The sequence below is a fragment of the Pantherophis guttatus genome, chromosome 2 (genome assembly GCF_059756535.1).
Source record: "Pantherophis guttatus breed Tessera chromosome 2, ASM5975653v1, whole genome shotgun sequence".
Taxonomy (NCBI): Eukaryota; Metazoa; Chordata; class Lepidosauria; order Squamata; family Colubridae; genus Pantherophis; species Pantherophis guttatus.
In genome coordinates, this window is record NC_142064.1 from 387,473 (window position 1) to 400,703 (window position 13,231).

Genomic DNA, 13,231 nt, shown 5'->3' on the forward strand with positions numbered 1-13,231 from the left:
GGGAGCGGCTCCGACTGCCTGGTGCGGGAGGGGCTCCTCGGCTGGCTACCTGGGCAGCGGCCGCCAAGTTCCGGGCCTTTCCCGCTGCAGCTGCAGGGGCCAAAAGGGCCCCGTCCGGCACTAACCCCGCGGCTTCCCTCCCCCTGGAGCCCCACCGGGAGAGCAGCTGGAGGAAAGGCGCCCCCTCCCCCCACGGCCGGAGCCCAGGGCGCTTCATCCTGGGAGAGACTCGGGGTTGGGGGCTCCGGGGGGTCTCCGAGCCCCCCGAAAGGTGCCAGCAAATCCTCGTTTTTCATGTGGGAAGAGGAAAGCGGCTCCGTGCACGGGGGGAAACTCTGCCCGCTGTGTTTAATTGTAATTCAATTGAAATGCACATTAAATGTATTTTTGCTCTGGCTCCGTCGCGTTTTGGCGCAGGGCCGCCTCGGGCTAAGGGGCAGCTGCTCCCCTGCCGGCCCACTCAGCCCCCGGCCCTCCCTTCCACCAGGGCGGCCGGCCGCGCGGGCTGTGGCTGATGGGGCGGGCAGCCCAAGGCCGCCTCGCTCGATGTGGGCGGCGGGGCGCCGTTTCCAGCCCCAAATCCCCGGGAGGCGCCGCGGGGCTCGGAGTCCATTTCATCCGCTTCCTCGCAGCGGCTCGGTCGCCGGGGAGGCCGCAGCCCTTCCACGCGGGGCAGGCAAGGCAGCCCCGGCTCCTCCTCCCGCGGCCACCGGCCTCCCCGCCCGCCCCGAAGCGCCACCGGCGGCCACTCTCTTCCGGGATCCCTCCCCCCGCCCCCCCGCTCCTGCCAGGGAGGCTGCCCCCGTTTCCCGACAGCCTTTGCGGGGAGGCGGAGCCACTTCCTCCCCGGAAGGACGGGCGCCGGCTCGCTCGGCCCTCCCCGGAAGTGGCGCGCCCGCCGAGGCTCCGCCCATGCTCAGGGGCGGGGCCTGCTCCCGGCGACGCGAGGGAGGGAGCGAGGCGCCTGCTGGGATCCGTAGTCCGAGGAGCGCCATGGCGGCCCCGGTGCTGCTGCTGCTGCTGCTGCTGCTGCTGGCGGGAGCGGAGGCGGAGGCGGGCGGAGGCGGGCTGTACTCGCGGGAGGCCAACGAGGCCGCCGCCGCCGCCTCCCCCTCCGCCGAGTTCCGCCTGGTGCGCCTGAACCAGCTGTGGGAGAAGGCGCAGCGCGTGAGTGGCGGGCCGGCGGGCGGGCGAGCGAGGCGGTGAGGCGGTGCGGCGGACGGCGGGACTGACGGGGCGGCCGCCTCCCTCCCTGCGTCTCTCCCTCCCTCCCTGCGGCAGGTGGGGCTGCCGGCGGTGCGCCTGGCCGAGCTGCACAGCGACCTGCGGCTGCAGGAGAAGGACGAGCTGAGCTGGAAGAAGCTGAAGGCCGCCGGGCTGGACGAGGACGGGGAGCGGGAGGCCCGCCTCAGGCGCCGCCTGGAGGGTGAGCGAGTGACGTGCGGAGGCCCCCGGGACCCCCCCTCCCCTCCCCTCCCCTCCCCCCTCCCCGCCTTTGGCCTCGGTGCCCTTTGCGTGGGGGGGAGGGGAGGAAAGGGGGGGGCTGTGCGGCCTTTCTCCCTTTCGGCCCTTCGGTTCTCTCAGCCGCCCCTCCCCCCCCACTTCATCCGTCACCTATTAAGTGCTGCGGCGGAGTTAATGGCTAAGGAGGCTCGGTGGGTGTCCTCGCTTTCCCCAGGCCGCCCCCTTCGCCCGGAGGCCTTTGGGCTGCTCCCCGCTGCTTAGATGAAGTTGAATGGTCTTGGCACCCGGGGCGGCCCTTGCCCCCCCTATATTCCGATTTTCTTCTAAGGCGCTGCATGCGGCTCTGTTATTTATTCCCCAAATGTTTATGCCGCCCATCTGCCCTGTAAGGTGACTCTGGGCCACTTACGGATTATAAAAAGGCAAGTAGATAAATAATTACAATATTACAATATGTAAATTAAAAATGTTAAATTATACAAAAGACCAAGATTAAGAGACAGCACAGGGATGAAGTCTTTGATTTTGTTCTATTAGTAGTTTTCAATGTTCTGACAACATTTTAACTGCAGTATGCATTATCTTTCATTATTAGTCAATTGCTCAAGGTCAAAGAGGTAAGAAAATCAAGCAGTTATTCAGAAGTACCGTAAATACATGACAGCAAAAGGCGCTTTTCCCAGCAATAATTTGATTACCGGGTATATCTTTATTTATCTATAGTTCGTATTTGTGGTTTTCTTTTGTGACAAGCTATTCTCTTTGTGTTTAATTGTCACAATCCTTGGGCAGAGAGGGCCACTGGTTCTATTCAGATGACCCTGAGGGCAGAGACAAACCTCCAAGTGGCCTCAGTGACTCTCAGAAAAAGTGCTAATGACCAGATGATTGCAAGGAATATAAATCCTTTCATTCCTCACAATTCAGTCAGAACTGAGGAAGCTTCTCGGATGAGAAGCGAAATGAATTCAATGAAAAGCAAAGTCCAGTTGTCTCTTGAAAAAGCACCTTTGGGACAGCCATGACCTGGATGACTGACAATCTCCATAGACATTTGTCACAATGCTACCTGCTTTGTTGAATAACAGGGCTGGAAGGGACCTTGGAGGTCTTCTAGTCCACCCCCCTGCTCAAGCAGGAGATCATATTCAATTTGAGACAAATGGCTGTCTGGTCTCTTCTTAAAAACCTCCAGTGTTGGAGCACCCACAGCCTCTGGGGGCAAATTAAGACGTTCCTCTGCTTGCCTTCAAGAAGCTGACCCCCTTTCAGCTTTTCCTGCCAAAGAGAAAATGCCGCTTGATTATCTACTCCATGGAGAACAAGCGGGGTGTTCCCCAGCCATCCTGCCTGGGAGAGCTTGGCCATCCCCAGTGGGCTCCTTCCTCTTAAAATCCAAAGAGGGCTCTGCTTTCCTATTATGGGATGGAGCGGCGCTGATCACTTTGCAATATTTGGAGCTGGGATTGGGGGAGGGGGAGGGAGGGGGGGCTTGGCTGTGGATCAATGCCAAGTTTGGCAGGATTCCTGGCCTTGCAGAAATAATGGACTGGATGTGGGCCAGTAAACCCAGACGCAATCTATAGAAGACGAGGATGCTGCGAGTCGATAGAGTGTCTGCCTGCCTTGGGGGGTGGGGGGGGGGTTGGTCTTCTGGGGGGGGTTGAGCTCCTCCAGGCACCAAGTTTGCAGCTGGGCGTCCTTTATGCTCCAGGCATCTCACTGAAGATGCGCTGCGGGTGGATGGCGGTGCAGAAATCTTGCTTGCCAGTTCCGAGTGGCTCCTCCGTCCGTCTTCTTGGATTCCTGCAGGGGTCTCTGGGGTTGAAAAGGAGGCAGGAACATGGAACCAAAATCAGACAGGAGGCTATATGGAATGCCTGGAGGCTATTAAAGGCTTGCAGACTAAAACACATGAAGAACGGTTGCAGAAACTGGGTGCATCGAGTCTAATGTAGAGAAGGGCTAGGGGTGACATGTTAGCAGTCTTCCAATATTTGAGAAGCTGCCCCAAAGAAGAGGGGGTCAACCTATTCTCCAAAGCACCAGAAGGCAGGAGAAGAAGCAATGGGGATGGAAACTAACCAAGGAGAGAAGCCACCTGGAATTAAGGAGCAACTTTCTAACAGTGAAGACAATTAACCAGTGGAACTGTTTGCCACCAGAAGTTGTGGGTGCTCCATCACTGGAGTTCTTTAAGAAGAGGCTGGACAGCCACCTGTCTGAAATGGCATAGGGTCTCCTGCTTGAGCAGGGGGTTGGAATAGAGGACCTCCAAGGTCCCTTCCAGCTCTATTCTGACTTGAGTATGACTGAGCATAGCAGCATCCAGTTGCGGTTCGTGTCTGCATCTCACATGAACCTTCAGATCTGCCCAGCCGGCAGTTTTCCAAAGGCTGTTCTTGGAGAGGGCCATTTAAAGTAGGGTCTCATCCCGGGGAGCTCCTTCTGAGTTTTAGGGGTGCTGGGGGTGCACCTCTTTATTCTCTGGCACTTTCCCCCTCTTTGGCGTTAACGTGCGACCTCTCTGTGGCTTCCTTTGCTTTCATTCTGTACCAGGCTTCCTTTCCCCTGTTAAATTCCTTGCTTGCTTAGTGGGGGCGAGGGGGCTTTTGGGCTCATTGTCAGCTTCCCCCCCCCCTCCTCCCCAGGGATCCCCTGAGGTCTGCTCTGCAAATCCTGTTACTAAAGATGATTTTTAAAAGTTTGGCGTCTCCACAGCGTTGAGAAGGAGAGCGAGGTCTGGAGAGGCCAGTCTAGAGAGAAGAAGGATTTTTTGGGGGGGGGGGGGAGACACATGAGAGCAGTCTTCCAATATTTGAGGGGCTGCCACAAAGAGGAGGGAGTCAAGCTATTCTCCAAAGCAGCAGAAGGCAGGACAAGAACCAATGGATGGAAACTAGTCAGGGAGAGAAGCAACCTGGAATTAAGGAGAAACTTCCTAACAATGAGGACAATCAACCAGTGGAGCTGCTTGCCACAAGAAGTCATGGAGTCACTGTTGGCTTCTATATGGCTTTTGATCCCCAAGGCGCCCAGGACCGTTTTGCACACTGCCGCTCTGGATGAATTCCATTTATTTATGTCCCTTGATATTTTCTGCCCAAATCTGGGAATTTGCATCTGTTCCCTAAATTTACCTGGCTGCATCAGTCCCATTTTTCCAGCTGGTTCAGGCCCTTCTAAGAATGAAAGCCTCTCTTCAGTGTTGTCATGCAATCAGAGGAACTGCATTTTTTTCCAAAGCCTGAACCTGTTGATCATTAATTGTGGTCAGTCCTGCCACAGTTTAAACATTAGAAACGATTCTTGGCTCCAATTGTTGAGAAAGGTATTGTTTAATAGAAGTCAAGTGTATTGCAGTAAAGCATAGCCAGAACTAAGAATCGCGTGCCAAAATCCCTAAGTTCAATTTTTCTCTCCCTTAATTCCCATCGCTGACCCCTGCGTCCAATCAAGTTGAATCAGGATGTTTTCAGAACAGTCAAGTGTAGGTTGGTACGCAGCTGCCACCTTCTCTCAGCCGGCTAACCTTGAAGCAGCCTCTCGGGGAGATACAGCAGTTAGTTTTGCTTTCCCCCAAGCACCCTCCCTCCCATCCACTGGGTCCACGGCAGACTGTCCCCCATGGTAGCGAGGCACAAGCAAGCCTGAGGTGGCAGCTGATAATTATAACAATTTAATCTCTGACTGGGATATTAAATTAATATTTAAATTAAATTAATATTAATATCTGACTGGGAGACGCGGTGGCTCAGTGGCTAAGACACTGAGCTTGTCGATCAAAAGATTGGCAGTTCAGTGGTTCGAATCCCTAGTGCCGCATAACGGGGTGAGCTCCCATTACTTGTCCCAGCTTCTGCCAACCTAGCAGTTCAAAAGCACGTAAAAAATGCAAGTAGAAAAATAGAGACTACCTTTGGTGGGAAGGTAACAGCGTTCTGTGCACTTTTGGCATTTAGTTATGCTGGCCACATGACCACGGAGAGGTGTCTGGACAGTGCTGGCTCTTTGGCTTTGAAACACAGATGAGCACCGCCCCCTAGAGTCAGGAACGACTAGCACATATGTGCGAGGGGAACCTTTACCTTTTTAATATCTGACTAAAATATATTAAATGGTCCTGAACGTGCCCTTTTTTTGTCAAAAATATGTTGCTTTGCTGAATCAGATTAAGGGTCAGTCCACTCTATGGGTGGGTAGGTGGAATTTCCCAAAATGCAGAAAGCACTAGATTCTCCCGACACCCCAAAGAGTCCACTGGCTGCTCACTCCCAGTTTCACAAAACCGTGAAAATAAATGTTAATGATCTGGGCCAAAATTGCCATCTTGTTCTCCTTTGGTTCCCTCCAGTAATTATGACTAAATACGGCTTGAGTGGGAAGAAGGAGGGGCAGCAGTGGGAGACCAACCACATCAAGGAGGGCTTCGCGCAGGATGGCCTTGGTGACCCCCGGCTGGAGAAACTCTGGAACAAGGTCTGTCTGGAGCCCTGGGGCGGTGGGGGGGGGAGCTTAGAGGAGGGCTTCTGATTTTCATTGATTCAGAGTTTTATTTACTGTTTCCAAGTTGGGATGTTAGTAAGTCATGCTTGAGGGGACAAGATGCCCAGCTGCATTGCAGGGAGAAGGAGTCTCCCTGCAAATGAGTTCCCACCCATTTTGCACTCTATAACCTGGTTGGCTGGGATAGTGAGTCCTCCTTTTGTTTAGGGCCTTAAGGTGCCACAATGATGCTCTTTCCCCACCCCCCAGTTTTGTGCTCCCCAAAGCCCCGTTTGGCAGAGATTGGCTGCCTATTCCTGGTCCTGGTGGTGCCTGCCATTCTCATCCCGCAGGGACACTCTGGTCGCGAGGCTGGAGGAAGAAGCCGATCTTGCCTCCTTCCGCTCAGGGAGGCCCTCTTGGGCTGCTGGCCCGGAAGAATGCCTGCCTTCCACAGCAGCTCCTTCTCTTAGAATTGGGGGCAGGAGTGATGCCCAGTAGCAAAATCTCTTTCCAGAGAATAGAATATCAAGAAGGTTAATTAAATAATCAACTTTAAATGGCTGCCCATCTCACCAAGAGTACTTTGGGTGGCACACAATAATCCAATACAACAGTGCATATATGAAAATCATATAACTATATAAAAGCAGTGTTAAAAATTCAATATTAAAGTCTTAATGTTAATATTTAATTTTAATATTAATTAAAGCTAAAATATTAAGTGGTTAATGTTAGATTCCCCTAGGAAATGTATCTTCAATACCCTATTGAATAGTTTTCAGAAGCGATTCTTCCACTGAGCACAGGGAGAGCATTTTTAAGCAGAGTGGGAGTGATCCTCCTGCTTTCCCTTGGATCTCTCTTCAAGGCCAAAAGCTCCGGGAAGTTCTCAGATGAGGAACTGGAGAAGTTGTGGAGGGAATTCCAGCACCACAAAGAGAAAGTCCACGAATACAACATCCTGCTGGAGACCATGAGCCGGACAGAAGGTATGGAGATGAGCCCTCAGGGAGCTTAAGAGCTGGGGGAGGGGCAGCGAGGCCCCCTGAGCTGTGAGAGGCGCATGGCTGGCTGGTTCAGGTGGTCCTTGTTTAGTTACAATTGTGACTGGCAGTTCTGTCATTAAGTGAAGCAGTCTCTAAGCAGGAAGCCAGGGACGGGGGCTGCTTTCCAGTCTGACAAAAGGAATCTGTTTCTCCCCTTTGGCTTCCTGCCCAGCGGGAAGAAGACCTGTCTTGAGGGCAGGTGCCCAAGGCAGCTTCTGCTCTCTCCTGTCTGTCCCCGCCATGCCCCCTGCAGGGCCTTTCTCTGGTGAATTGCCAGGAGCTCCCCCACTTCTGGTTCTGAACAAGAGACCCCCGTGTTTTCAGCTCTGCCTTTGTGAATGTTGATCCAGGCGGGGTTAGTGAGGCCTCCACATATGGGCCCTGGGTGGGCCTGGGGTCGGTGCCAGCTCCTCTCCTTGCAGATGTCCACAAAAACACGATCGGCCGGCCGGCGGAGGAAGAGAGCGCAGCCAGGAAGGAGCTGCTGCATCGCAAACACTCGGAGCTCAAGGAGCAGCTGCACAGCATCAACCAGGGCTTTGAGCGCCTGCGCAAAGTCAGCTACCAGGGCTACGATTCCGCCAGCGGTAAGCACTCCATCCCCCTCCGGGCTCCCTCGGGCTAGCCAGGCACGGGGGAGGGAGGGGGAGGCGACCAAGCAGCAGCTAAGAGGGACACCTCCCTCTTCGTTGACGTGAGGGCCAAAGGTGGGACTCGCTGCCTGGAGACTCTCGAAGAAAGCCCAGGTGGGTCTGCAGCTGCTCTGAGGATGGAAGGGGCACCGGCTGTCTGGAGGTTGCAGGAAGGGCCCCAGGGAGCTGGGCTTGGGAGAGGGGCCCAGCCCAAAGGAGCCCCCGCCCGGGTAAGTGTCCTCGGGAGGACCTCTGATTGGCCGGGAAAGGCCAGACGGTCTCAGTCTTTCTTCCAGGCTGGTTCTAACCGCCGCTGCCTGGTGCCCACGGGCCTCCGTGCTTTTTCTCTGCCTCTGCCTTCACAGACAGCTCTTACTTTTTTTGGCCGCCTCTTCCAAAGTCCCGTCGCAAACACATCTTGCGGAAGTCTCTGCAGACACATACACAGATGGTTGAGTCGGCCGATGTTGTGTTCAGCCCTGAAAATGTCCCTTTCTTTCCTCCTCCAGAATTCGAAGAGCCCCGTGTGATTGACTTGTGGGACTTGGCTCAGTCAACGAATTTCACAGAGAAAGAGCTTGAATCACTTCGGGTAGGCAGCCTGGGTGCATTTATTACCGCTGTTTGCTCTTGCGTGAAATGCCAGGCCCCTGACCTCTGCCCTTCGAAGAGGGCAGTTCTCTCACGGGCCTGCGCTGCTGCTTGTGACCAGAGACGCCAGTGGTGAAGCTCCCAGGGCCCCTTTCCTCAGACAAAGGACAGGCACCTGCCCTTTACTCTTCCCATGGGTCCTGAAAGCATCTGCGGACCTGTGGCTGACCCATAGAACGGAAAGGGGCCGTTGAATCCAGCCACCTGGTCAGTGCAGAGTCCCACTGGAGGTGTCCCAACAGGTGGATGTCCAGGCAATGCCCTTGTCCGGTGAAAGTTCTGGAACTTGTAAGTTTGCACATTTGGAATGATTTGGCACGGCTAGCAATAGCACTTAAGAGTTACTTCACAGTGCCTTACAGCCCTCTCTAAGCAGCTTATATATTACCCCCAACAATCTGGGTCCTCATTTTACCCACCTCGGAAGGATGGAAGGCTGAGTCAACCTTGAGCCTGGTGAGGTTTGAACTGCCAAATTGCAGGCAGCCTGCAGTCCTGCACTCTAATCACTATGCCACAGTGGCTCAGGACCAGGAGAGTGGCTACCTTCCCCCCCCCCCCCACCCTGCACTCTTTGAAAAGGGCTTCAGTGGCTTCGGCCTGTTTGTACCTGAGACAGTTGTTGGGGTTGTGCTGCTGCTGTGCATGCGGAAGATGGCAAGTGCTGGTGTGGCTTAGAGGGACTGGCTGTCTTTGGTGGCCATGTGACAAGCTCCCATTTGGACAAAGGCCTATTTTGTATTCTAGGAAGAGCTGAAACATTTTGAAGCCAAAGTGGAAAAGCACCACCATTATCAGAAGCAGCTGGAGATCTCCCACCAGAAATTGAAGCACGTGGAAGGAACGGGGGACAAGGAGCATCTCGGCCGAAACAAGGAGAAATACGCCATGCTGGAAGAGAAGACGAAAGAGCTGGGGTACAAGGTGGGCAGCAGGGAGCTGCTAAATCCTCACCCATCTAACCTTGATTGCATCTTTTGCCTGGGTTCCAGGCTAAGAAAAAATCCCAAACCATAAAATTATTATAATCGAAATTAAGAATTAAAATTAATATCACCAAATGTATTAAGAGGAGAGAGAGCAGCTGTCCTGGTCTGGGTGGGGTGGTCCAGGCCCCTCCGTCCTGGGCCAGAGCCCCTCTGTTGCTGCCCCAAGCCCTGTGAAGCCCTCTCCCTCCACTGCCACGTTGCAATAGGCTTCGATCCTGACCTGGAAGGGGGCGGGGACGTGGACATGGGACACAAGAAGAGTGAAATCATGGCAGCAAAACAGATGTGGCCCTTGGGTGACCAGCTGAGGGGCCCCTGGCAGTAACTGAGTTTTTTGGGCCTTCCTGTGGGGCGCTTCCCAGTTCCTGTCCTTCAGGTGTGCCTTTCCTCAGAGCACCTGCGGGGACCTTCAGGGTGGGGAAATCAGGATTATGTCCAGAAATGCAGAGCGGCCAAGCGAGCACCTAAGCACAACACACCTAACTCATCTAAGCAGAACGCGCAGAACAGCTGCAGGTTCCAAAGCTCAGCAAGATCCTTTTGGACTTGAAGCAGGGCAGAACCTGAGAAGGAGGCTGCTTCATGGAACAAACCCACATCCTGCCATGAAGACAGTCAGTCAAATATGGTCATTCGGAAAAGCTGTTGAGATAATGGGCTGCCTCCCACCGGTGCCTCAGCAGCCAGGAAGCAGTGCAGCTCCTCGGCCCCCTTTCGGCATTGCTTGCTGGGCCTCCTCATCTGGTAGAAAGGCCGGGGAGAGGGAAGGCCGCCTGGCCCCTCGGCCTGCCTGACGGAGCAGAGGCTGTGGTTTTCATGGAACCATTTTAGTTTCTGGAAAGGTGGCTGGTCTGGTGAGCTCCAAGCCAAGTTCGGCGGCTGCTGTTGGGCTGGGTGTCAGGCTGGCAACTGGTAGTGCCCTCTCCTCCTCCTGAGGACTTGCTGCTTCTTTTTGAATTGCAACCAAGTTCTTGGCAATCATGCCCTGAATGCTTGGGATTTATAAGGTAAAAGTTGCTCATGAGACAAGAAGTGTTTTCATTTAGAAAGTAAAAACCGAGTGTGGGCTTTAATGAAAAATCTGTACTTTTTTTTTTTCTTCATTTATAAATTTATATCCTGTGATTTTAAAATCCGGAAGCAGAAATGTTACATATTTTTTTAAAAAATGAAACTGCAGAGTGGTTTCGAATTGGAAGATGTAAACTGAATAAATTAAGTTAAATTGTGACTGAAATGTCTAAACTCTATTTAGGATGAATAAAATCTGTTTTGTCCTTCCAGGTCAAGAAACACTTGCAAGATTTATCCAGCAGAATTTCTAGAGGCCTCCAGCACAACGAACTCTGAAGCCTCCTTTGCACGCTGCTCATAATTCAGTCCTGAAATGTAGATATTACCTGGCCTTCTGCCGCAGATCTTCACTGACAATTTGGGGTTGTTTTTTTTCCTGTCCCGATCCCACCCGGGAGGTCCTTCTTCATAGCAGCCCTGGATGCTTGTTAGGTGGGCTTAAGAGCTCCGTGAAGCAGAAGCTTCCGAAGGTAAAACCCTCCTCGAGGCAAAAGTTCCCTGATGATGGCTGGAAAGCGCTCATGCGGCAGGCCTGGTGTTCTGGTTCCAGGGCTCACCCCCTCTGCGAACAGAAATGCGGCCCTGTTAGGAAATCCCTGCTGTGCTCCCATGTGCCTGAGCCGGAAGCCTCAGCCCATGAACTTGTTCCTTGGGCCGCTGTGACTTTCCGACGTCTGTTGCTTTAAGGCCGAAAGGGGAAGTGGCCTCCGCTCAGTCTCACACCGCTGAGCAGAAGGGTGGGGGGGGTCCCTGGGGCAGCCCCCAGCAAAGGGAAGCAGCTCACTTTGGGAGGGGGCTGTAAGCAGGAGGGACTCCGTGCTGGGGGGAGGCTGTGGAATTGACAGAAGGCTTTTAAGGATTCAAATAGCATCACCACAATTTTGGTTGACTTGTGGTTGAGGGTCTAAAACAAACTTTGGATGAGGAAATGCTTGTGATTGTTGCATAAATGTACTCTTGCCACACCCTGTGCTGTTTTGTGTTGATTTCTGATATTGGGAGGCTGTGGGGTGGACGGGGGAGAAAATTGGGCAGGTTGGATGGTAGAAGGTATGTTGGGTCCCTGTTTTCTATCATTCTCTGGGTCTGTATGTGGGGGGGGGGAGAGGTTATTCTCGAGTAATTCCAGCAGACTCTCCTAAAAGGTCATCTAGACGTTCGTGGTCTGTTTGTGCATCTACAGATCTGCAGGCAGAATTGCCGGGAGAAGCAGCGAGTCCTGGCCTTAGCAGCGAAGAAGAAGGGAAGTGCAAGGGTTGATCCAGGGCCAGTCATGGGCTAACAGGCTCCAAAGACAAAGGGTGATACTGGCTGTTTCAACCAAAGTGTAGCCCCCAGGGCAGGGCTGGTCCTTGGTCGGGTACGGCCCCTTCCTGTTAGCTAGAGGAGGTCAGGAAGGGGCTGCAGGGCTGGCCTGAGCACGAGGCCCCTTCCTCACTGATACTTCTTGAAGACCGCTTGGCCCAGGCCACAGCTGGGGAGCTTCAGGCTGAGCCCAAATCTTGCCATACCTGCTTTTCTTAAATCCCTCCCTTCTGCTGGAGGATTTGCTCCTGGACAATTTCAGAGTTGTTTTTTATTTCTATCAAAATTTCCCTAAGTTTCTCTCTCTCTCGGTTGCTTCTTTTGAACTTAAACTTTCCTTGTTCTCTCCTTTACTGGAATCTTTGCAGCTGTATACAACTCGATAAACATTGTACAATCTTTTCATTTTTTTTGCAACATCTCCTTTATATGCATTTTTGTTTATTGGCAGCCTCTTCCTCCTCCTGCTTTTTTTTCATGCCTCCCCCCCCCCCCCCCATGCAGCCATAAACTCCCTTTCCCAGCAGCTTCTGCCCCCTTTGTATTTATACAAAGTCAGCTTATTGCCCCCACAGTCCGGGTCCTCATTTCACCTACCTTTGAAAGGATGGAAGGCTGAGTCAACCTTGAGCCTGGTGAGATTCGAACTTGCAGTAATTGCAGGCAGCAGATGTAAGTGGATGTTAATTAGTCTGCTGAGCCACCAGAGCTTCCTATGTGTGAGCCTGGAGTGATCACACACAACTTTTGTGTGAATGGAGTGTGAACTCCATTCACACAAAAGAAGCTTTGCACGGGAGTGCCCTCTGCTCATGCGAATGGAGCTTCGCACGCACACACTCTTGCCCATCGCTCACACGGCCAGGTTTGAAACAGACTGGCCCGGGGCTTGGGGACCCCTGGACTAGAAGACCTCCAAGGTCTCTTCCAATTCTGTTGTTCTGATTTTCGTGGGCATTCATAACAATGTAGATCAGCCTTTCTGCCTGGAGCTCCGTGAGGGACTCTGTGATAGGGACAAAAGATGGGTTTTGAACTTTATGTGCCATGCAATGCAAGCAGTGGTGGCACGTTTTACATGCTGTGTGTTGGCTGTTGGCGTTGCCTGAGACCTGAAAATTATTTCCAGGGTTCTTCCAAGGCAAAAGGTTGAGAAAGGCTGACCTGGTGAATTCATGCTTGCCAAGTACATGTTAAATCCTTTCAGAATCAAACTCTCATTTCACAGAGAAAGAGCGAGAGAGTGCCAACCTCCTCATTTCACTTTTCCTTCTCACCTTTGGTTTTGCTCTTACCAGTCACAGTTTGCAGGCTTGCTCCGAGGGGGGCAAGCATGGGCGCTGAGCCTGTGCAATAGGCTCCCAAAGTGCCAGAGCGTGGTGGTCCATTCCTTGGTCGACTGTTCCTGCAAGGAAGGCTCTTCTGCACCAGTCTGGCCTTCCTCTACATGTGGGGCCACCATGGAAGGTGGGAGGGTCTTTGTGCCCTGAACACAGCTCCACAGGAGGATGGGGGGGGCTGAGAATAAGAGGCTGTGGAGGGGGGGCATTCTGCCAATGCTACCCTGCTTGCAAGGAAGGAC

The 13,231-nt window shown here is 53.3% G+C and overlaps 1 protein-coding gene across 1 annotated transcript; it reads left to right on the plus strand.

The window, feature by feature from the left end:
* The first annotated feature begins 828 nt into the window (after nucleotides 1-828).
* On the plus strand, nucleotides 829-11,309 carry LRPAP1 (LDL receptor related protein associated protein 1). Its single transcript, XM_034441902.3, has 8 exons — nucleotides 829-1,167; nucleotides 1,282-1,426; nucleotides 5,819-5,943; nucleotides 6,821-6,941; nucleotides 7,421-7,585; nucleotides 8,140-8,222; nucleotides 9,029-9,205; nucleotides 10,555-11,309. The coding sequence occupies exons 1-8, from the start codon at nucleotides 913-915 to the stop codon at nucleotides 10,618-10,620; spliced, it is 1,137 nt and encodes a 378-aa protein (XP_034297793.2). The 5' UTR covers nucleotides 829-912; the 3' UTR covers nucleotides 10,621-11,309.
* Nucleotides 11,310-13,231: the final 1,922 nt, after the last annotated feature.

Excerpts from the sequence above, each read along its gene's own strand:
- LRPAP1 (XM_034441902.3), top strand. The coding sequence starts at position 913 with ATGCTCAGGGGCGGGGCCTGCTCCCGGCGACGCGAGGGAGGGAGCGAG. Across the intron at positions 6,942-7,420 it reads GACCATGAGCCGGACAGAAG|ATGTCCACAAAAACACGATC; the intron begins GTATGGAGATGA and ends CTCTCCTTGCAG. Across the intron at positions 7,586-8,139 it reads GGGCTACGATTCCGCCAGCG|AATTCGAAGAGCCCCGTGTG; the intron begins GTAAGCACTCCA and ends TTCCTCCTCCAG.